Below are 26,514 nucleotides of genomic sequence, written 5' to 3' on the forward strand. Positions count from 1 at the left end.
TTCTAATATGATGTTATCTGATGATGGGAAACAAAATTAAGCTGTTTTAATGGTACTATTAGAAAACGCACAGATTGTTAAACCTACTGTATTTGTATAATCTGGTCGCAATCGATCATTACATAAATATCACGTGTCAGTGTCACATTCGAAATTTTCACATCATAAGATATCTTATTTGGATAAAACACGTCTACTGTTATATGACATTTCAAAACTAATCAGAATGAGACAATTTCAAAAGTGAAATACTCAAACAATAGAATAAGGGAACAGATTATCGTCACACAGACAGCTAAGCTTTTATACCTAACCCCCACAAAAATTGAAATGTGAAAAAAAAACACGAAATTCTTCGGTAAAGGGTTGATAAGACAAGAACGTGTTGTATGGGAATTACTTAAAACTGAAATCCATTGAACAAATTATCATTTCATTTATGTTCATTGTTTCGAGCTCTTGTATTTGAAGAAAAATATTATATCAAATAATATTGTGCCCTTGTTTTATGGAATTTGAGCTTGGATTATGATTATGTTGGCATGTTTGTATTTTTTATTTATATCTGTATAGACGTTTTAGTTGGTACTCCTTATCCACGTATATTTGAATAAAATATAATACCTTTGTTTGTATATAATATTACTGCCTCTCCAGTTGGAGATATACAAGTCGTGTATGGATATAAAAACACTTTTTGAAATGTGCTCAATTTCTAATTTTGAATTTGATTAGCAGGAAATTGTTATGATACCTGTAAGGTGTAACTGTGTTGTTAATTTCATCTATTTATATTCCAGATCAGAGAGTAGTTCGTGAATACCTAACACTATACAATGGACGAATGGAAAAATATCGACACATACGCGTAGTCTTAACCGGCAAGGATGATGTCGGTAAAACTACCATATGTCGTCGTCTTCAGGAAAAAACTGTCAATCTCGGGTCACGACAACCAACTGTTGGAGCTGTGTTGCGTCCTTGTTGTTTCTCAGTCGACTTGGATTCTGGAACGTGGAAATATAATGATAATAGAATACTTTCTGATGTAGTAAAAAGTCGTTTGGGAGCAGCGATTTTAAGCCCTGACGAAGGCAGTGAAACTGTTTCGAAAGAAGGTAATATACAGTAGATTGAAAGTATGAAAGCAATACAACTCCTGTCTGTTGACATTACTTAGCTACGGTCGCTTGGCTCAGTTTTAGAATGTCATTCCTACAAATATCTAATAACCAAGCATATACGCAATCTCATCATTCCTATCCCAATGTCAGGAAAACATTTAAATTGAAAAAAAAACATATCTTTCATATAATGAAGTTCAGGCGCAAGTTTATTGAAAAAAAAATTAGAAATATATCTGCATGAATACCCCATCAAAATAGTCTCATAAGTTATCGAAGAGGTTTAGTTGGCATTACAATGAAGAGAACATAATAATAAAGTAACGAAATCTAATAGTATACTCAACTAAATAATAACGACTTGGATACAATGAATTCATCTTTTACTTAATAAAAAACGGTACATTGCAAAGTAGCAGGTCTATCATCAGTAAGTTTGACCTTATTCATTCATTCCTGCATTGGATAATTCAGTTCCTCTGATATAACCTTCAATTTGTACTACATTGTGTCTTAGACACCGAACCTAACTAAAAGTAATTAGTGTTTTACGTTACAAATTGTTTCAGCGGTTTCAAATGTTTATTCGGAAAACAGAATCACAAAGACACGTCTTCCAGTATTAGGTGAATAGATAAAGGATATTCGAATAGCTTTGTAAAAAATCATATAGGTGTTGCTACTTTTCTCCCAACACCGACTGCTAAATAATGTGCAGATGCACATATATCTCTGTTCTGATCGTATGCTTCCATCCACATATTTTTTGAAAACACGGTTAAATGACATAGACACGATTAACATTTATAAATCGTATGAAGAATGATGCTGATAGATCTTCTAAGAATTGTCGGCTTGATAATAAAGAACTGGGCATACGCATCAAACATGTCATTTCAATTTAGGTATTTGTAACCTTGTAATTTCATGAAATGAACTGGAAATCATCGGAGTTTCGTAATTTTTCTCTTCCTCTATCCTAACAGATTGTTTATTTAAAAGTGTTAAATAGTTTACAACTCTGTGACCTCTGATAATAGTTTCTGATAAACTAGAATTAGGTGGCATCTGACCATTCACCTGACTTTGACTTTTCAATTCACATTGAATTAAACTAATTAGTGTCATGGCTATGCGGTCAATAATCTCTGTCTGTCTTGCTCGCGTGCATGCATCCAACTCATAAATATAATGAAGTCCAAAAGGAGTCAGTGCAAGTATAAGTAAAAAGACTTTGGGGTAGTAATGGAGACGAAAAATAATAGAGTTCATGCACTTAAATCATACTAACGAATATTGCCTAAGAAGATTTTTTGAAATTGTATACTAAACTTAAGATACTTCTGTATCTGAAATTATATTGATATTATGACGAAAGGTCAGTCCAAATACCAATCCGTAACAATTTAAAAAACTTGGAGAGAGGATGGTATAGCAATAAAAAGCAAACCAATTGAGGCCGAGAATGGACCTCGTTTAGCTAAGGTGATCCATGAAACAAGTCTAGAAAGTCAATGCTTTTATGAACCAAAAATACATGACGGATAAGATATTGAGAAATATTTACAAATACATGGCACGAACGTGTGCATTAGTAAATAAATGTATATGTAATTTACTTTATATTTCTTATTTTCGGGATTTTTTAGATATATTATTTCTAATTAGTTTTAAAGTCCGTCAAGGTCTAAAAGGTATGGCAACAAAACTAAATATACTTTTTATCACTAAATGTTACATTTTGACAGGTTTTAAGTAGAATAATGGACGATCAACTCAAACAGAAGTAGGCATTTGTCGTGGCGTCGACAGTTCTTATCATAACATCAATGGCCACATTATATGCAAAACTATTATATGGGCGAACGCACTGAATACCAGACCAATTAAGTGATAAAAACTAAAATGTTTCAATTACATAAACAGATATGAGTTGGGTAAATACAATGTAATATATAGTACATTCATCTAGTGAAGCATACAAAAAGAACTAATGCAGTAAAAAGGTGGAGCAAATTCGCTATGTTGGTTACAGATAACTTATATACTTTATTAGTAGCTGGAGAAAGCACAGAACGTTTGCCACCACTATCTGACGAACAATATTGTGAGGAAACTGACATAATCATGAACGCAGATGTTTCCAACTCTGACGAAGCGTTCCTGTCTCTGTGGGATATGGGTGGACACATGTCGTTCCAGGCTTCACACAGCGTCTTCATTTCTTCGCACGGCGTGTACCTTCTAGTCTTCCGATTGACCGACTTCCTTGAAGAAAACCTGGAAACAGGCAAGTAACTGAACATTGTTTTTTAATGGTAAAGTTAAATCTGCTAGTTTGTTGCTGGAAAAAAACGATTTCAGAAATATTTGAGTGAATAGGCCATGTAATTAATGACATGATTTGTCAATCAATGTTACATAATTTTATTAAGCAAACTAATCACCTGAAAGGTGACTCCACATGAAAAAACTCATATGCCATGTATATCTTGCATTTTTTTCAAATGTTAACAAAACCAGTAGGAAATTAGAGTGTGACATTTCGATGACTACACGGTCACCTTCATCAGACAGATGACCAGTGTGGAGCGTACTTGCACTGACGTACTTAGTGTACGAGACGGTACGGATTCGACCAACTTTTTCTGCTGCATTATAATCCTATGTACACTAAAGGCGAAAATAGTGTGACGTGATGGTAAGCAGATTATATAGACAAAACAATACGCCAGGTGGTGACAATGTGCTGTTATACAAAATCATATATCGGAGAAACAGGCAGATGATTCGGGGTCCGACTCATTTAACAACACAAAGACGCGGAATCCCAAGAGGGCGGAAAATCACTAGGTTAGAGCGAAAACATTTACAGTCTCAGATCAAATCTGCACTTACAGTCATTCCACATAGCAAAATCATACCATTGACAGGGAAAATTACAAAATAGTCGACAATGAAAACAACGTTTTCAGACGGTTGGTTAAGGAAGCCATCTGGACCACACTGGTTGTTTGTCTGATCAAGGTGACCGTGTAGTCATCGAAACGTCATAATCTACTGGTTGTGTTATAAGAACTTCTATTCTATGGCCAGCTTATTGCTGTCCTAGTTAAATATGGGAAACAACTATTTACCAAAGCTAGACATAACTAGAACATGTGATGAAACAATACGAAGATTTGCCGTAAAATAGTCTATCATTGCTGAAAGCAATTAAGGTCATTTCTTGTAATTCAATATCTACCTTTTATAATAACGTTATATATGAACACGTTAAAACGGAAAATAACAGAGTGATGGTTAATTTGTGCGAAAAATAGAATTCCTACTAACGTAATGTATCACCATTTCTATTTTATTTTAACGTTATGAAAAAGAACTGAAGGAAAAAAGCAACCTGAGGATCATGAAAGCAAACCATGTCCCATCTCGTGCCCCGCAAGCTAAGAAACGTTTCAAATAAGTGGCGTTTGATGATAATCGCTCAGGGTTGAAGCCATTGGTGCTCTGACAATGACGAAAAAATTACAGTAACATTAACTTTAACCTAATAACCCTGAAATTCACTAGAGCACTTACAATGATTTTGGCTCACCTGGCCCAAAGGGCAAATAAGTTTATGCCTTAGCGAGGTTTCGGTCGTCCGTCTTCGGTCCGTCCGTCTGTCCTTTAAACACCTTCTCAATGACCAATGGACCAGAATTTTTTATACTTGGCGGGTATGTTCCTAGGATAAAGACTGACAAATCTTGTAATAAGCAATGGGTGAAGATTGACAAACTCTGCGTAAAGAAATTAGCCATGTTCAAGAGGGATCAAATGTATTAAAACCTTTAAACGACTTCTACTCATGAACTGAAAGGTCTTGAGGCATGGTATCTGACTGGTATGTTTCTAGTTAAAACTTGACAATGTTTGCGAACATAAATGACCTAGACGTAAATTCAAGGTCACAGGGATCATATTTGTTTAAACTATTAAACGACTTCTTTTGGCTTTGTTGGTCGGGCACTTTTAAATTGAGTATTTAGCTAAATATTCCATAAAAGTTTAATGCGTTGATCTCATCAACAACTTTCTTAAACTGATAGTGCTATCCCGTAAAGGTTTCACACAAGAAATCCTTTTTTGTCTTATTTTTCACCTGTAATGATTGTTTATTGGTTTGATAGTCCGGCTGAAAAAATGGATAAGAATGATTGGCACGTTTTCCGCAGTCGAACTGGATGCGCATGAAACAAGATCGCATGCTCCTCCAATCATTTTCGTCGGCACATTTCTTGATAAGTTGAAGAAAAACAACAAGGTGCGTAATGAAAATTCCCAGTATAAGTGAAAATGATAATAACCCGCCTATAATTTGGATATTTGAAACAACTTTGACTTTCTTATAATGACGATTAATAAGGATGCTAGTAACGTTTTTGTTTCTCAAAAATGGTGCCCTTAATTATGTTGACGGTTCGAGTGGCACAGTGCTAGCGTTCTCGTTTTTCCTCAAACAATGGTGATTGCAGATGTAGCTGGTGGCATACCTTGCTTCTAAATATTATTGTAAAAAATAAAGTCTATAACTTAGCTTTTCTTTAAATATATATATATATATAGGGAAAAAAAAGAAATTGCAAACTTTTCAAAATGGCGAAGTGATCAGGCTTATCATGAATATTATGAAGATGCTGTTTTATTTTTGTTTCAGGACTACGACAAACAGCTCAGGAACATACATTTAAGCATCTCAAAATTTCCCGAACTCTCTGCACACCGTTTTGTCAGGTTCTGTACAGTCGACAACAGTCTCGACAATAAAGCTGAAGACCTAAATTTACTGAGAGGTTACATCAAAGAGGCAGCTGTTCATCAGGATCAGTGGGACAGACAACTGCCAGTCACGTGGCTACGACTCGAAATGGATTTATTGAAAGCAAGAGAAAGCGGAACGAGGATACTCACGTTAGCGGAGGTTATCAAGATGAACGAATCATCTTTAGTAAAATTGTCCGGTGTGGATGAGATCAAACTTGCCCTGGAGTAAGTTTGTGTGCATCAATAGATAATAAATATATAGCAAATGTGTCTCATATATTGATATTGGAAATCTGAAGGCCTTGAAATCAAAATTCCGTTGCCAAATGGCTGTATCATGTATTCTCCGTATATTGAAATATATGAGATGAACATATATATTTATTTTTGCATGTTATTTTATCTCTGTTAAGAATTTTACAGATATACAGATATTATTATCTATGTTATAGTCGTTTACTGTCTAGGACATAAGTGAATATTTATTCAGTCAATTGATTACTTGTCTCCGTTGGTTTATTACGTAAAAGTATTTAAACGCATCTCGCAATAGAAAGCTTGAGTTGTTTCTTCGCGACTTTATTTTTACTTCAGCATGATATCTCGACAACTTCAACACGAATCCTATTTCACCTAAATTTGATCTGAAATGTGTCATTCCATTCAATATTCATATGTTAGATGTGATACATGATTCGGCATTAAAATACATCTACAATAACGGATAAAATATATAATCTTATACACATATATATATGTGTGTGTGTGTGTCATGACAGCTTACAAAACAAAGCTTGCAAGTAGCAGTCAAAACCACCAACGACATTTAGTATTCACACAGCATCATCATCAGACATAAGCATCATCATCAGACATAATTGAAATAGCATCATGATCAGACGCAAATCACAAAGTATCATCAGACACAGCTCACACAGTATCATCATCACATATCTCACACAATATATAATCCGACACAGCTCATCGGAAACGGCTAACACATTAATATTATCAATCCCACCTTACACAATATCACCATCACATACAGCTTACACACTATCACATAAAGCTCACACAGTATGATCATCAGATACAGATCACACAGTATCAACAGTCACAGCTAACATCATCACACACATCACTTACACATTAATATTATCAATCACACCTAACACAGTATCATCATCACACACAGCATTACACACTATCTCATCACACACAGCTAACACAGTATCATCACCACACACAGCTAACACAGTATCATCATCACTAACACAGTATCTCAACACTAACACAGTATCATCATCACACACAGCTAACACAGTATCATCATCACACACAGCTAACACAGTATCATCATCACACACAGCTAACACAGTATCATCATCACACACAGCTAACACAGTATCATCATCACACACAGCTAACACAGTATCATCATCACACACAGCTAACACAGTATCATCATCACACACAGCTAACACAGTATCATCATCACACACAGCTAACACAGTATCATCATCACACACAGCTAACACAGTATCATCATCACACACAGCTAACACAGTATCATCATCACACACAGCTAACACAGTATCATCATCACACACACACTACAACACACAGTGTATCACACAGCTAACACATATCATCACACACACTCTAACACACAGGTCACACATCATCATCACACACAGTATCATCATCACACACAGCTAACACAGTATCATCATCACACACAGCTAGCACAGTATCATCACCACACATTGCTAACACAGTATCATCACCACACGCAGCTACCACAGTATCATATAATATACAGCTAACACAGTAACATCATCACACACGGCTAACACAGTATCATTATCAGACACAGCTAACACAGTATCATCATTACACACAGCTAACACAGTATCATCATCACACAGCTAACACAGCTAACACAGTATCATCATCAGAAACGGGTCACACATTACAATCATCAAACACAGCTCACAACTCACACAGTATTATCATCACACACAGCTAACACACTATCATCATAACACATCATCACACATCACACACACACACACACAGTATCATCACACACACTAACACATCACACACAGCTAACACATGTGTGTGTCACACAGTAATATGCTCACACACACATAACACAGTATCATCATCACACACAGCTAACACAGTATCATAATCACACACATCTAACACAGTATCATCATCACACACACAGTATCATCATCACTCTAACACAGTATCATCATCACACACAGCTAACACAGTATCATCATCAGACACATCTAACACAGTATCATTAATAGACAAAGTTAACACAGTATCATCATCACACACTGTTGACACAGTATCATCATCACACACAGCTAACACAGTCACACAGTGTCATCACCACACACAGCTAACACAGTATCATCATCACACACAGCTAACACAGTATCAGCTAACACATCACACACAGCTAACACACATCATCATCACACACAGCTAACACAGTATCATCATTCACACACACAGCTAACACAGTATCACACATCATCACACACAGCACACAGTATAACACATCATCACACACAGCTAACACAGTATCATCATCACACATAGCTAACACAGTATCATCATCAGACACAGCTAACACAGTAGCATCATCACACACACAACTAACACCGTATCATCATCACACAGCTAACACACTGTCATCATCATACACCGCTAACACAGTATCATCATCACACACAGCTAACACACTGTATCATCATACACAGCTAACACAGTATCATCATCACACACTGTTGACACAGTATCATCATCACACACTGTTGACACAGTATCATCATCACAGACAGCTAACACAGTATCATTATCAGACAAAGCTAACACCGTATCATTATCAGACACAGCTAACACAGTATCATCATTACACACAGCTAACACAGTATCATCATCACACACAGCTAACACAGTATCATCATCAGACACAGCTAACACAGTATCATCATCACACACAGCTAACACAGTATCATCATCTGACAGAGCTAACACAGTATCATTATCAGACACAGCTATCACAGTATTATCAGACACGGCTCACACATTGATATCATTAAACACATCTCACACAATATATAATCAGACATAGTTCACACAGTATGACCATCAGACACAACTCACACAGTATCATTATCAGACACCGCTAACACAGTATATCATTAAACACAGCTCACACAGTAACATCATTAGACACAGCTAATACAGCATCATTGTTTTGTTTACAGAGTGCCATGAGTGATCAGCCATAGGGAACAGACACTTATTATTATTATATATATATTATATAAACCGTGCACAGTGTCCCCACGTAGTCATATTATCTAACTTAATCAAGATGAACACCGATTACAAGTTGTATACTAAGGCATCAGTTATTGTTTTTATTTAATTATTATAAATGTGTAAAATACATTAGATATTTATAGTAAGTTTTGTATCAGTATGTCACGTAAAGCAATCAAATTTTTTCGTACCCAACTTTCTCTCTCACAGAAAAATAAGTTATTTAGCGAATACTTTATAACTTTGTTATTTCACTGCACGGGATGCGTGGTTAACCTTTGAACTACCATTTCTATATTTCTTCTTAGATACCTTCACTGCACCAGGTCTGTGATTTATTTTCGGGAGTTTGATTACATTATCACCGACCCCCAGTGGCTTGCTGACTTCTTCAGTATCTTTCTTACCGATGACCAGTTTCTCCCGATTGGCGACCTCCTGATGACCCGAGACCTGGAGCTGTACACAACAAAGGGCGAATTGACTCAGAAATTAATTGAAGGTCTTCTGAAGCTGACAAAGAATCGTGCTTTCATTCCATATCAATCCGTTCTTTTGGCGCTGATGGAAAAATTTGGATTGATAGTGAAAATGGTGACGTCGTCAGGATCCGCAACTAAACAGTTCAGTGAGACGTATACGATCCCCAGCAAACTGATGGAGCTGCAAAACATCGATGTGATAACCAGTGAAGTCACCAGCCTGAAGCGCAGTCTTCGCGCCATTTCTAAAGCGTTATGCTTCGTATTCACCGATGTATACGTACCTGACGAGTTGTTTCACAGAATCTTCGCCCACATCCTTAGAATGTACACTCCAACATCACTGTCAACACGAAGCCTCCAAACTACGACTGAAATAGACCAGACGAGGCCGAGACTTGAACACGTGTGTCTTTATAGAGGTTTTGGGTGTTTTGAGGTCAACGACATCTGTAGATTTATCATTTCCATGCATCCAGAGAGGTCCACAATTGTTGTGACTGTATTCAGTCCAACGGAAGCCCATTTCCCCGCAGATAGTGGAAAACAAGTCAGACTCTCAATAGAAGAAATTATTCGTGACGCCTTGGAAATGAGTAACCAGCAACACTTTCAGTATACACATCAACTACACTGTAACTTCTATCTGAGTCCATACGACACCCCTGTACACCGGTACGGCGTCATCAACTCAAAGATGGGCGTACCCTGTAAAGGGGAAGATTGTCAAAAACGGCACATACTGTCGAAAACAGACACCTCATTTTGGAACATAACACAGGTAACTGTCTGTCTGTATGTATGTCTCTCTGTCTGTCTTGCTGGCTGGCTGTCTGTCTGTCTGGCTACCTAGTTGTCTGTCTGACTGCCTGTTCAACCAGACACTTTCTGGATGGTTTCGTCATCATTTCCGACAATGAAATTTTATTTTATTACTTATTATAAAAATCAAAATATTCTTGTCCAATATTTTTAAGGAGTATTTGTGTCTTATCAAGATGAGTTCGAGGTGTAAAGTATCAGATCAAATTAGGTCTTTATTTTATTGATGTTTTCTCTACAACAACACTACGCAAATGAACGATATATTGTTGAAGATTTAAGTGAATATATATGGTTCTATATTTGTTTTAGGATTCCGTTCAAGCGAAAGGGTCAAACATTGGTGAGTGTTTATATATATATATATATATATATATATAACTAAATAGCGTATTTAAATACTAAGAAAGTTGTTGCTTAACAAAAACTTTCTTTGTTGGTTTATTTCAACATACATGGACAAATTGTGGTTTCTTTGCATAGATATCTATGTGAAAACATTGATATTTATGATATTATATATTTATATTCACTGAGACGTCAGGTTAATGACTCAATAGCAGCGTAAGATCAATTATTCTCAATTTTATTTCGCTCCGCTAAGAGCTATTTAGTTCTGTCCACAACTTCACCAAAAAATATATATTTTAAGATCACAAATTAGTCCATATTTTATTTTCATCTAAGCTGTAACTGGGAATTTTTTTTTTTTTTTTTTTTGTTATCGATATGTTTTAGAAACGACGAATGGTGACACGACATTTCCAAACAGAAGGCCAACCGCGCGAGAACTTGGTCGCTTGTCCTATATAGTAAGCGCGTCTTCTTATGAGCTGCTGTTTGTTGAGCTTGGAGTTCCTTACCCAGAAATCGGACGCATGAAACTTGACTCATCAGGATTAGCGCCAGTTACTCTGATCACCAAGTTGTTTCTGAAGTGGACAAACATCTACCCGAATCAGACATTCCATCACATCGTCCTGGCTATGAAGGAACATGACATGGCAACTGATCGGATTGTTGAAACAGTGGAAACAGAACTAGGACCACAAGGCGAAGGTAATAAGATATAATTTTTTATGGTTCACTTTGTGGTTATTAAATATTATCTTATTTACTGTTTGCTTTATATGTAAGAGATCAGGAACAGGTATATGTTGAAGTGAAGCAAAACTCATCATTTTAAGTCAGTTTACGATTTGTTTAGCTTCTGTTCATTAAATCTTCATATCATGAACATAATATTATTATATAAATGTTCTTATCATAAGCAAAATTAGTATGATATGAGTTTCCCTCATTGATTTTCGACTATGTCATGACAATTCTAATTCGCTGCTACATTAAGCAGTCGTACATTCAATGAGGGGTAGCTTCGACCATTTCAAACACTAAAAATGATTCTAAACGTTAGCTGAATTTGGTGTCGTCATTATATTGTTGTTGCGATGATACACTGAATTCAGCATATTCACAAAGCACTACAGCCCATATCTGCAAATGTGAAATCAAACAGTCCTCTGGTTAGAAAATTCGGATCAACATTTGATTTCATCATACCTATCATTCAGTATTGTTAATATAGATCCAAACTTAAATGTATAGTATATATAAATATCAATTTGATCTTACTACGTCATCATGCTTGACATTCTAAAAGTACTTGATGAAAAAAATCAAAGCGAAAGTAAATAAGATATGCCAAAACATGTAACTGTCCTATACACTTAATTATGCTTTCCCACACGTCCACAGGATAGAACGTTTTGCCATCGATTAACAATGTCGAACTGTTGTTCTAACTTATTTAAGTATAATCTTCACTATTTTCACGAATGCATGTTTTGAAACTTTGTCAACTTCAGTCAAGAAGTGAGCAAAACGATAAATAAGCGATGTACATAATAAATTCGGATGCAAAAATATGTGGAGAAATATGAGAACACTTATTTCAGAGAATATGTTTCAATATCCTCATTTCTTTTTTTATTGATTTCCACATTTTCTAAATGTTTTTTTTTTTATATTTTATCAATATCTTATATATTTGTAAGTAGTTTCATCTTATGTGTCACTTTTTCCATCTTGCCTTAAGTTATGTCACATATCTTGTTCAATTTTTTCATCTGTTTGCTTTAGTGTCTTGTATTTCTGATTTATGTAGTTCCTAGAGAGGTTTCGGATAGAGTTCCAAATGATTCTGAAATCCAACTCATCATCAGCAACATCGACACGGCATTCTACAACCTCTGCTTGGAGATCGGATTGTCACCTCCGGCCATAGGGCAAGAAATATATTGTCATTCTCACAACTTTAAGGAAATGATGACAGCTCTTTTGCAGTGCTGGAAGAAGACATTCCAAGGGGAGGCTACTATAGGCAGGTTGTTAACGGCTATGAGAAGGTGTCAGATGGACTGGCATACAACAGCACGTATCTGGAATGAGTGAATGTGTCAGGGAATGAAGATTCTAAACAAAGACGTTTAGTCAAATATGCAATTATGTAACACAAAACGTTAAAAATTTAAACCCCGTGTTATTTTTCCTTACATTAATGTCCTTATACATTTTAGATTAACCTTTTTCATTATGAAATATCATTTAACATCTTCCTAATTTCGGTAATGAATTGATCTATCAGGATATTTGACCGTAGGACTTTTAGATATCATTATTGAGTCATTGGACGAATCCAACTCTTAACGAATTTTATGCAAGTGATTCTATGTATGTTTTGTAAAAAGATATACCTTGAAATTTCGATATCGATAAATCAACATTTATTTCTTTTATATCACTAATACCTAAGAAGTCGATGAGATATGTTTTGTATTTTCAGTTGTCACTCATGTCCGCTATTTACTTTTGTTCTAACTATTTGTACATTTTGTCGTTACATAGAAGTCCCTAGTGATTAGGTTCTCAGATATCACTGGCATGATACATGCATGTAGATGCTTGTAAAGATTTGATTGTCAATAAGTAACCCAGAATGATACATACAGAATGTCGAATTTATCCACATGTATACTTTACTAGCATGTTGTCAACGTTCGTTATAGTAATATTTACATCAGTGATTAAAGGGGCAATCATATATATATATATATGATACACTGCCGAACGAGTAAAAATGTCTGAACGTCGTAAAGATATATTGGATATATTGGCAATTGGATTTCGTGATAGATTTTAAAACTTCTAAGTGACAACAGTCTTACGATAAAAAGAATATCAATAGCTTGCATGTGTTCTGTAAAACGAAGACGGCTCTGTATTATTTCGATGTTGATACTGTGATGATCATTGATTATCTGAATGTAATTATGTTGATTGTTCATTATACATTACCAATGTGATAACTTGATCAGTAAAGTTAACATATCCACGAGAGAGATGGAAGTATATTGCAAGATAAAAACGTTTAAAGTAATAGAGCTATTGCCTTCTTAATGGGTAAGTTTAATAAGTAATTATCTACATCGGTACAGCCTAAACAAGGGGACAACACTTTTCCCTTATATGCAGTAAGTTTCCTACAATGAAAATTGAAAGGGTTTGAACACGTTTACAAAGCGTTTATACAAGTTTGTTTTAATCAGCATCAGCGTTTACAAAAATTGAGATTTTAGTCAGTGTTAAAACCTTAAAAATAAAATATCTGATAAGTATAACGTAAGGCATACATTTTAAAACTTAAAAAAAATACTTTCCTCTCCGTCAAATTGTGAGTTCTATTTTTAACGCTATGTATAAGTAGGATGTTGGAAGTTTTACATAATTACCTTATATTTTATTGATATCATTAATACAAAAACATTACTGTTTAACCTTGTATCACCTGTAGTATAGAGCTTATGTTAAAGATAAGTAACTGAATTGACCAATTAGACGTGATGACTATCGTATGTCTATTTGACTTTGCTTTATTTTCCTTTATCTTGATCTTTAAACTTTTATCATGTCCTGTTCTGAAGAAAAGGGAACATTCGACAAGGTTTTTTTTTTCATCTTCGCATGCAATGGTTTGATTTTGACCTGTATTGAATTCACCTCCAAATAGATAACCAAATGTTTTATCTACACCTTTAAACTAGAGCACCTTTACGTTTCACTCATTGTGCAACGCGGCGAAATGATAAAAAGTTAAACTACCGTAAAAGCTTTCCTGGTCATGCGTGCTTATGCATTATTTTGTACCATGTTTTAATTTCGTGACTTATATACTATTTTTGCTATGGAAGTGTGTCGTTATCTTTATTCTAAATAATATTGTATATAAACTCCTTAAAAATAAAAGAAAGTGAGAAAAAAACAGACATTTGATATCGTAGTATAGCCATCTTCAACTTTTTTGCTTGATAAGGATTATGTGTCCATTCATTAAAGATTTTTAGCAATTTTTGGACATACAATATATAAAGAATTGTTATTATGAGATGTATATTGATGTTGTTCAACGAATAAACAAAGGTAAAATAACCGCTGTTATCATAAACGAACCGCCGAGTGTACGATAAAAATATGTACTTATTTATCTATATTATAAATAAAAGAGCATATATCCAGAAATTATGAAATTTATTTTTCTTTATTAATTACATCACCGACTTATTTACATTTCAAATACGTCACAATACAACATAAAGAATATAACATCGTCTTCAATTTTAATTACCTGTATATCAACATATCAATCATCCCAACGGAAAATTGAATATGACGACACACAGAATATACGCGTTATAGTAACGATTGCCCCCATACAACGACTTGATTTTAATACATTGACTTGGCTTTTTAAGATATTTCATATAATCGCTGCACACCTTTTTGTAAACTAACATACTTTTTACAATCGAATAGTTGTGTACTTCATTATAATCAAATGGACATTACATTCTTCGAAATGATTACAAAGAAACAAGGAGAAAATACTAACACGTGAACATAATCATAATCCAAACCCATATTCAATAAAACTAGGGCAAAATATGAACAAAAGAGTTACGGAAACACCTGAAAAAGTACAAGGAGAATAAGACCAGGTGTTCAGGCCCAGTACGCGTCTTTTGCTTCATTCACGACACCCGCCAACTTGGTCAATGCAAGTAAGCAATTTCACGTTCTCAAAAGACAACAAGGTGTAACACAACGGAGGCAAACTAATGAGTATCAAACACGTCCAGCTTCATATCCCACAATATTTCCCAATGCGATCACTGCGACGCCCGCAAAACTTCCCCATAACTTCCACTGATCTGTTGTCAGTTGACATTTTTCACAAAAATATTGATATTGGGAACAGGCCCTTGAACATCGAAATAACTTAAGCAACGTCAGCACTATAGATTGGTAATGCAGGGAAAATTCACAATAGGGAAATTGAAGTCATCACGCTTATCATACAGCTTGATGGAAAGATGTCATGTCGGTCTTTTTGTCGTGTCCTTTATAATAATATCAACTAGGAACACATCTGATTTACTGTTCGCACATCTTTAACTCCACCATACTTGAAAGGACAGTGCTTAAAATGTATTTCAATTCGCTTAGTAGAAAAAATGTGTTAAGTTATCAAAATAAGATATGAACTGACACCCTCGAAAACTTTGAAATAATCTAATGCAGGCCAGTCCTATCATCAAGTGCGTTATCTATGTGTGGCGACCACTCGTCGTTTCTTCCCTCCTTTTCATATCTAACTGAAGGTGACCTCTGCTGTTAATGCAAGCATTTGCATAAGCTGATTCTTTTGATGGACATTATGTCAAGATATTTGCCATGTTTTAATCCATAGAGTGACATGTTTGATTATTTACACGTGTGTTTGGCGTTCTATTAAGGTACCATTTGGAATGGAATGCATTGATATTAAAATGTATAATGAGTCTATTCAAGTTTACGCTTCCCACTGCGCAGTGTCACATCGGAAGAGCAACCATTCATTAACAGATGACGCTTAATATGTGTCCTTTAATTTTCTGCGTAGAAATAACTGGTTACGTTATACCTTAATTGGCCTTTCCAGCCATCAGGTGGATCTTTGACTCAAGCTATATACCGGCAGGGTGATCCAAGCCCTATCAGGAACTTGTCGGCTACCGCCACTGCATGTTATTGTCTCCCAGCCTGGTGAGACAGATGTATGTGCAAATTCTTCCTGTGGCAACAATGCATTATTTTACAAATTTACCGACCAACAACCAGATATATTCATTGGAATATTGTCCCTTTCCTATTTCGGTAATTCGAACAACTAAGGCAGATATATGATTTGAATGAAGCACTACATGAAAAGAAGACCGAATACTCGACCTACGTTTCGGAGTTTGTATACTTATATATGTAACCAAAAAAGTCATCTGAATTTAATACATTGAATACACAACATTTTTACTTGATTCCAGTCTTGGATTTCAGACATCGTTACATCGAGGAGACCGCCAGTCTTATTTCGCATTCACAGTGAGCGAAAAGTGTGTAGATTAAGTATGTTGTATTCTAAGTTGCTTTCTTTGTTGGTAACTTATATGTGATCAAAGATATTTTTCTCTTCGTTGGTTCCCTTCATTAGCTATAGGGTACTATACATGCCCTAACCCACAGGAAACACTGCTGCAGGCAACGATGTTTTAATACCTTTCTAAGCATATATTCTAGGGAAAATCACGATATAATTTGCTGTTTTGGCAGTTTAGTTAGAGGCAATATTCAGCTGTTGCAGTGTAAATATCGTCATTGTACTTGAAAGTTAAGCAAAAAGTCACCATGGTAAGTTTCACGTCCAGATCACCGGAATCTTCCTGCAAAATGTAAACATTAGTATTCAGATATTGTTAACAACATGTTTTAGTCTGACAGGCTCCATGAAACATAAGTTTCAGGATATGGAGTCCGAACAGGACAGCTAAGCATGACATGAGCCGGTACCAGTTCTACATCATTATACAAGGTCGAACGACCTGCAGTTGCTGAGGCATATGAATGACGTTCTATAACTAACTAACCACGATGAACATATTTCTATGGTTCATTTAACAGATACAGTTAGCTAGTAGTCTCCAATGATAAGGTAATATTCTGAATAGACCCCTGTACTAGAATTATGATTAAGAAGTGTTCGTTTTGACAGGCAATCGTTAGATTAATTTTGGTAATATATATGATTCTCTAGTGTGGATGGGAAACAGATAAATATAGGATAAAAGCGTACGATATGATTATAGATAGGCTTTAGGATTTGATAACACTTTTTTTAAACAAATGTTGCGAAAACCAATTCAAAATGTAAAAACAATACAAGTTTATTAACAGTTAAAGATATAAGCAAGTCTGATCTCCGGTGTACGTGATGTCTGCTTTAAGGCTCCGTAGGAAACTTTCGTCGCTTTCCATGAGCATGAAACACATCGCCCCTTCCACAGAAGCAACCGAAAGGTCCCGATTTGGCGAGAAATCTGTTTCGTCTAGAAACTGACTTACAGGTGAATTATTTGGATGAAGGCTGTGGATGAATTTGTTTTAATTTAATTATTCTTAAGCATTTGTACTGCTTAGGAATTCTGCAAGTACCTACAGATGTATATTGCACAATAATAGGATAGCTATAGGTGGTCATTCTCGTCCCCTACCTGCTATCAAGCTTATTACTATAACATCCATAGTGACAAGATGAAACGAAGGGCAGTAACTCTGGGAGATCAGAATGTCGATTAAAAGGAAGGTTTCCATTTTCTTTTTATATATCAAATAGAGGACTTCTTCAATACTATAAACACAACACTTTCTTATGACGATTTTATTGCAAAATATGAAATAATTCCAAAGATTTTTTTTTATTAGAACAGTCTCAGCAAGAATGATTACATAATTACGACATCGCGGAGCATAAATATTATTCGTACTACCATGGCCTGTCAAAAACACAAAAACAAAAATAAAAATCATATTATGTCTTGTTAAACCGCCTTAAACTCTCAATAACTAAGGGCGAAAAAATGGGGATAATTTTTCCTTTTTAATGATAATGACTGGTTAAACACAACAGCATCACATTTAAGAATCACAATATACAACTATATAGTCTTTCACCATCTTACATTGTAATTAAGCTGTGGGTCATTTAATGACGATAGACGAAAATCATTTACTTTCTTTATCCATACAACACATGCTGATATATTGAGTAAGTATCAAGACATGGTCAAGTATCTCAGGATTGTCAATTCGACATTGGGAGAGAGGCAAACCTGGCAGTCACTGACCAAATCACTATTTTATTTCATGACGTAATATTGACGCCAGTTCCTACTTACCCTCACAAAATACAGAATCATGCACAGGTACATTGTCAAAATGTAAATATTCAGCCTGCCGATAATCATTGGTTTCATAGGACAATATGTTGTTAGATGAAAATAATGAGAACGGCGTATAAGCTGGTTTCATTAGCAAACTGTGTTACAGAAAAACGAAGCTTCAAAATATGGCGATACTTCATCCCCAATGAATTAAATGTTGCAGCAGTCTGCATTGAGATTTCAAAAGCAAGCTTTACTCAGCAATTTAGATCCGGTTTCCTGTATAATTACATTTCAAATGTCTCCAGTACTGTTATTATATGGTACGGGGTGGACTGTTGGTGGCTCTCCCAGACCTCATCAATTTCATTCTCGAACTTCTCACTAGCTGGATGTCTGCCTTCATACGTCAAAGAGAGTATTTGTCATCGGTGGTTGCCCGAAAACTGACCGCTTTATTTGGGATGTATACTAGTTTGGAAAAATTAAATAAATTCTCATCTGTGTAGGTAATTTAGCATCCAATATTTATATTATTTAAATACGTAGAAACATCAAAAACAAAATCCACAACTGTTTTCTTCGAACTTTCACCACTTCGAGGTTCTGCGGGTTTAATGGAGGCTATTATAATGTCATAATTGACGTGACGTCATCTTTTTCAAAATCATAGCATACGTGCCTCACCTAGGTGTCATAAATTTTGACACTTAGGAACTAGAATTTTCAAATTAAGTAAAGGTCAATATTTGTTTTATGTTATCCTCGACTACGTAGAATTGTATGTTTATCTATAACGTTTTGTCATATGACCATTAATTTTAATGCACGATAATAAGATAACTATTAGTGGTGAGTTTTTTTGTTTTTATTGTTTTTTTTCTTCAGAAAATGCACTTTATGTAATATGTTGTGACTTCATGTAAACATATATATTTATATTGATTTTCTGCATTACAATGTATAACATAATAGTCTCAACAGTGTTTATAACTTCACCCTCCTTTTACTATCAAGACAAGTCAACATTGCTTAAAAAACTGAAGGTTCGAAAGCATTTTATGATTTGTTAATTAAAAGAACGAAAACTTCAATAGCAAAGAGAAAAAAAACGGTTGTAGAAAACATTGTTATTAATAATGAAAACTTGTTAAACATATAACCGCCTTAACAAATCCTACTAAAACTATATTGTTTTTCACAATATTTTGTGATGACCCTCATCACAAATTTCAGTTTTTTCTGGGCCAATGCTCTGAAACCATTCAAGATAATTGCTCAAAACTTTTTACACTTATCAGGCTTGTAATATCTTTTATTATGGGGAAAGTTCACCATTTAAATACTTTCTCTGCTACCATGGAAACAAATAGGCCAGATCACAAAGTTTAGTTTTTTCAGACCAGTTCTCTTAAACCATTCAAGGTACTCTAGCAGATGTTCTCAATTCCCGGAGGGCTAGGTGAAAGACAAGTGTGTTACAACTGTGCCACCAAATCATCGCCTGATCATGTTGATACATTGTTTTCTAGAAGATCAACAAGATGTGATGATGATGATGATGATGATGATGATGATGATGATGATATATTGGAACATTTGTATGTGCAGATTTTTTGTTAAAATCTTCCGAAATATACATTTTTTTAAAAACACGCTTCAGTAAAGACATGGATCAGGCTGTTCAAAATGTATATTTTGTTGACCAACTTGAGCTCGCTTTTAGGCAGTGCCTATTTCATATTAATGAACCGTGGCAAGAAATAGTAACATGATAGGTCAGCTACAACGTAACTTGTTGTAAATCGACTCTGCATACGAGGTAACTGGAAACAGGAAGTTGTAACCGGAAGCTACATAGTAATTATAACATTACGAAGCAAATCGGGACAGTAATTCCGGATTATATATAGATAGATAGATATTCCGGACAAAAACACGGACAGAGGTACTGTGTCTACATGTATAAATAAATATATGAAATATTGGGAAAAGAATCTTATCAAGATAGAATGTTCAATAAGTTGACTGAACATAATGACTGATAGTACAGTAAAGAATATCCTAGAAATCGATTTCCATTAATCAAAAATTAGATCTGCAAAGTGACAAGAAGCTTACCTTGATACAGAGAAATCTGACGTAACCTTCCATACGACTTACATTCCGTGAAATGTAATCATAATAAAATCCACACAAATCACACGTATCTGAACACATATTCATAAAGAAAAATAGAAACATACAATATGTAACTCGGTAACCGGGCTATACCCCCAACTTAACTCATTGAAATTATCAAAATGTACGATATAAAACCTAAGGAAGAACTCAAAAACGTGAAAAATACGATTTCAACTATCATTGCTACCTGTAAAAATATGAAAAATTAATGCAAACTGAAAGTGCAACAGTTGATAATACATGCCTACTAGAGTAACAAATGCCAATTACTTTGAAGTATAAAAAAACCTAGCCAATGAAAACTACGAGTGTGTAATCTTGATTGAAGACCTTGATGATTTCGTCATGTCCTTCCGCTTGTTTTCTGAAAGGTTTCATTTCTTCTAACTGACGTGATCGTTATTCAGTTTTACCAGCCGTTGGATCCGGACTATATGGAGAATTACTGTGGCCTAGTTTTGGCTTGTATGACTGCCGTGACGGCATATTTACTGTGGCCTAGTTTTGGCTTGTATGACTGCCGTGACGGCGTATTTACTGTGGCCTAGTTTTGGCTTGTATGACTGCCGTGACGGCATATTTACTGTGGCCTAGTTTTGGCTTGTATGACTGCCGTGACGGCATATTTACTGTGGCCTAGTTTTGGCTTGTATGACTGCCGTGACGGCATATTTACTGTGGCCTAATTTTGGCTTGTATGACTGCCGTGACGGCATATTTACTGTGGCCTAGTTTTGGCTTGTATGACTGCCGTGACGGCATATTTACTGTGGCCTAGTTTTGGCTTGTATGACTGCCGTGACGGCATATTTACTGTGGCCTAGTTTTGGCTTGTATGACTGCCGTGACGGCATATTTACTGTGGCCTAGTTTTGGCTTCTATGACTGCCGTGAGTTATGGATGGCCAAAAATCTAGTACGTCTAATGGACAAACTACTAGATACAAGCGCGTAGGTGCATCGTCATTGAAACAGGTTAAAGTAGTCGATAAATATAGGATTTGAGTGGGTAAATTCCGATCCATTAGACGTATGCGATTTTCGGGCATCGCATATTGGTAGCTTTAGATCTCGCGACAAAGCAGTCGTTATACGAAGTCAAACAGCGACTGGTGACCAGAAATTACCGGTCGTCGGTCGCGTTAAGCAGGGGGTCGCTATATAAGGTGCAAATATATAGTAAATCTCAAGGGCCATTTCAAATATGGTCGTTTTGAGAAGGGGGTCGTTATATGAAGGCGGTCGTTAGTACAGGTTTGATTGTAATACGTGTACAATGTAAAATATAGTACATCAAAACAAAACTAGCAAGAAGACGCCCATTAAGACCTAACAATAAAGAAACATTCTGAAGATTATTTTACAGTTTAATGTCTGCTTAGAAAATCCATTGTATCGATTTGTCAAATACCGCCAGTTTGTATTACAAGTTGATGGCAGTATAATGCGCCATTTTGTTGTTGCGCCTCCGAAATGTCGAAAAGTGATTTTTAGTTTGTTTTTCATCCATATTCCGTTCCGATATATGTGAATGCTATTGTTAAGTAAACATTTCATATTGTTGTTTGGTAGTTAGAAGTGCAGGCATCGAAAAATAACGTGCATGTCCGAGTGAGTCCGGGCCTATGTGCATAAATAATTATGTAGGTTTTTTCAGTTAGAGAACGATGAATACCATAAAGCCACTCGGGAAGAAAGAATCAGGATTATGAAGTTATCGCGTGGCATGGTACGAATAACCCCGATTAACAGAGCAAAGACGAGAGATGACGGGGCGAAAAAGCGATTTAGTACATATCAGATACAGGGACAATCATTAGCGGGGCGAAAAAGCGATTTGGTACATATCAGAAACAGGGACAATGATTAGCGGGTGGAAATAGTGATTTAGTACATATCAGATACAGGGACAATGATCAGCGGGGCGAAATAGCGATTTAGTACATATCAGATACAGGGACAATCATTAGCGGGGCGAAATAGTGATTTAGTACATATCAGATACAGGGACAATGATCAGCGGGGCGAAATAGCGATTTAGTACATATCAGATACAGGGACAATCATTAGCGGGTGGAAATAGTGATTTAGTACATATCAGATACAGGGACAATCATTAGCGGGTGGAAATAGTGATTTAGTACATATCAGATACAGGGACAATCATTAGCGGGTGGAAATAGTGATTTAGTACATATCAGATACAGGGACAATCATTAGCGGGTGGAAATAGTGATTTAGTACATATCAGATACAGGGACAATGATCAGCGGGGCGAAATAGCGATTTAGTACATATCAGATACAGGGACAATCATTAGCGGGGCGAAATAGCGATTAAGTACATATCAGATACAGGGACAATGATTAGCGGGGCGAAATAGCGATTAAGTACATATCAGATACAGGGACAATCATTAGCGGGGCGAAATAGCGATTTAGTACATATCAGATACAGGGACAATCATTAGCGGGGCGAAATAGTGATTTAGTACATATCAGATACAGGGACAATGATTAGCGGGGCGAAATAGCGATTAAGTACATATCAGATACAGGGACAATGATCAGCGGGGCGAAATAGCGATTTAGTACATATCAGATACAGGGACAATCATTAGCGGGGCGAAATAGCGATTTAGTACATATCAGATACAGGGACAATCATTAGCGGGGCGAAATAGCGATTAAGTACATATCAGATACAGGGACAATGATCAGCGGGGCGAAAAAGCGATTTAGTACATATCAGATACAAAGACAATCATTAGCGGGGCGAAATAGCGATTTAGTACATATCAGATACAGGGACAATCATTAGCGGGGCGAAATAGCGATTAAATACATATCAGATACAGGGACAATGATTAGCGGGGCGAAATAGCGATTTAGTACATATCAGATACAGGGACAATGATTAGCGGGGCGAAATAGTGATTTAGTACATATCAGACAGTTGGATTGAGAATACATTCCTTGAAATATGCACCAGAAAAAAAATGAATGTTCTCGTACTCAATTTACACTCAATTTTCATAAAGTTTGTTTAAATAAAAGGGTACATTTTCATAGTTCCACCCAAAATTTGACAGCGTGTGTGATTACTTTCCTTTGTAATAATATTTACGCCGTGTTCGATTTTTAAACACTTTGATGGGAAAAAATTGGGCAATACGAGAGGCCCAAGGACCATGAGTCACAATTGTTCTTGTAACATGTCATAAAAATGATTTTGCAAAGAAAAGTTAAATAATTTTTAACTACATAATACAAATGTAAATTGTGTATACATGTCCTATGATAAGGCTGTTAACCAAGTTTGAATCAAAAAGAAATTTCACTCAATTTTTGACGTTTCCTATATAATATTTTCCATCCAGGAACAGTAGAAGTCAATTTCAGTCAATCTGACTCTCGTTTGGCTCCACCCATCAGCTTCTGGGGGTCAGTCAAGATCAATATATCATCTCATCAAACAGTCGGCTTATACTAGTGAAAAATAAATTCTCACCAAGTTTGAACTATTATGAAAAAAAAACACAAATTATGCTCAAAAATGTAATTTTCCTATATAAAATATAGTAAATTGTACCCACTCCCTTAGGGATAATGCGATACCCTGTGGTCATGAAATTTACAATTTTTCAAAGCATCTGAAGGCCTTTCCACCCAAGGAGAGTACTTGATTCTATCATACCTGGGATTTGAGAAGATTCTTGCAATTTCAGTCAATTTGACCCATTTTCAGTCCCACCCATCAGCCCCTTGAGGGTCAGTCGAGGTCAATATGTGCATGTCATGGAACTGTCATGTTAAACTAATAATTCCATCCAGGTTTTGAACTTCTTGGAATAGAAAATAAATTAATAATGTTCAAATAAACTAGTAAATTCTACCTCCTCTCCACAGGGAAATGCGAGACCCTGGAGTCATGAAATTTACAATTTGTGTTCATCGCCACTTAAACACTCAGGATTATGTTGACGAACGGTCTCCTTGTAGCATCAGGTGACTGTCTCACAGAACAATATACAGAAGTCCATTGAATGTAACAAGGGTGAAATGTTTTTCCCAAACAGTTAACAACACTGATGATCCACCTCTGGTCTTCCTGAGGAAAACACAACTGCATAACGTAGAAAGCATCGAACCACACAACTAGGACAGCTACCTGGCGTTAAGAACCCGATTCTAACTTTGAGGCCTTGACATTTCTCAGGCTCACCCCGCTTCAAACGAGACCTTTTACCAAGACCCGATTTCACTGTAATATTCCAGCAAATTTATCATTTAATCATAAATCGTCCTAACTTCATTGTTGCCGAGTTTGAATTAAAGGATTCTGTTTGCAGGTCTGTATGTTTGTGTTGTTTTAGTTTAAATTTTCCTATCGGTTCTGTTTAGTAATTAAACAAATTTTGAATGACATTTGGATCAAATTTCAATTCTTGGTCAATTTACTCAGCATTTTGTAAAGTGTAGTATTTAGATGTTTCTGAAGTAAAAATTAGAATGATAGTCTTCAAATCAATTCTAAAATAACATCCTTCCAAAAACCTCAAATTACATGGATTTTCAAAAAGCACTTCTTTTCCTGGATATATGGTAGATCAGAAATCTCCTAACAAATACTAATCCATGAATTCAATTGTTTGATTACTTACGAAGAGGAAACTTGTTTTTCAAGAAAATTAATATCTTGCATAACAAAAATTCCTGATCTACAAAATGCTTTACTTTATGGTCGCCAAAATGAACTCCCTTTCCAACACATTAAACACTGTCTGTCAATACTTCACTCCTTGGTATTTCTGTACAAAGACTTTGGTATAGTATTGTTTTGGTTTAAGCTTGATACTGAACGGACTGTCAATACTTCACTCCTTGGTATTTCTGTACAAAGACTTTGGTATAGTATTGTTTTGGTTTAAGCTCGATACTGAACGGACTGTCAATACTTCACTCCTTGGTATTTCTGTACAAAGACTTTGGTATAGTATTGTTTTGGTTTAAGCTTGATACTGAACGGACTACATTCACTTTCATTACCTGCACCCCTAGAACATTCCTGATAAAATTGAAGGCACAAGTGAAGTACTTTGATTTGTCTAGTGCAGGTTTCTGGTGAAAAAAAGACCTATTGCAGATATGTTCATTTGAATATTACAAAGGAGCAACACCAATCTTCAAAGCCAGTACAACATAGTTATGTGTCATCGAGATTCGTTGATGCACATGAAATAATCACACTGATCTTGTCTTACCCACATTGTGTTGCACATGGAACCTTCAATTTTGCCATGAAATGGTTCAGGTTTGCAGATGGTGATCGTTAACCTGGAGTATCGAAGATGAAACCAACCACTATAGTCATCATCCTAAATACACAACATATTCTTCTATTCCAACACGCTTTTTTCTCTCTATACAAGGTCCA

General features: G+C 35.7%; 1 protein-coding gene across 1 annotated transcript; it reads left to right on the forward strand.

The window, feature by feature from the left end:
• The first annotated feature begins 826 nt into the window (after positions 1-826).
• LOC132563885 (uncharacterized) lies at positions 827-15,163 on the forward strand. The gene is made up of 8 exons (XM_060228645.1): positions 827-1,118; positions 3,181-3,414; positions 5,300-5,433; positions 5,827-6,158; positions 9,593-10,547; positions 10,901-10,931; positions 11,327-11,647; positions 12,753-15,163. The coding sequence occupies exons 1-8, from the start codon at positions 845-847 to the stop codon at positions 13,037-13,039; spliced, it is 2,568 nt and encodes an 855-aa protein (XP_060084628.1). The 5' UTR covers positions 827-844; the 3' UTR covers positions 13,040-15,163.
• Positions 15,164-26,514: the final 11,351 nt, after the last annotated feature.

The sequence above is a fragment of the Ylistrum balloti genome, unplaced genomic scaffold, assembly GCF_031769215.1.
Source record: "Ylistrum balloti isolate Yb309-2 unplaced genomic scaffold, AGI_CSIRO_Ybal_v1 Utg371894, whole genome shotgun sequence".
Taxonomy (NCBI): domain Eukaryota; kingdom Metazoa; phylum Mollusca; class Bivalvia; order Pectinida; family Pectinidae; genus Ylistrum; species Ylistrum balloti.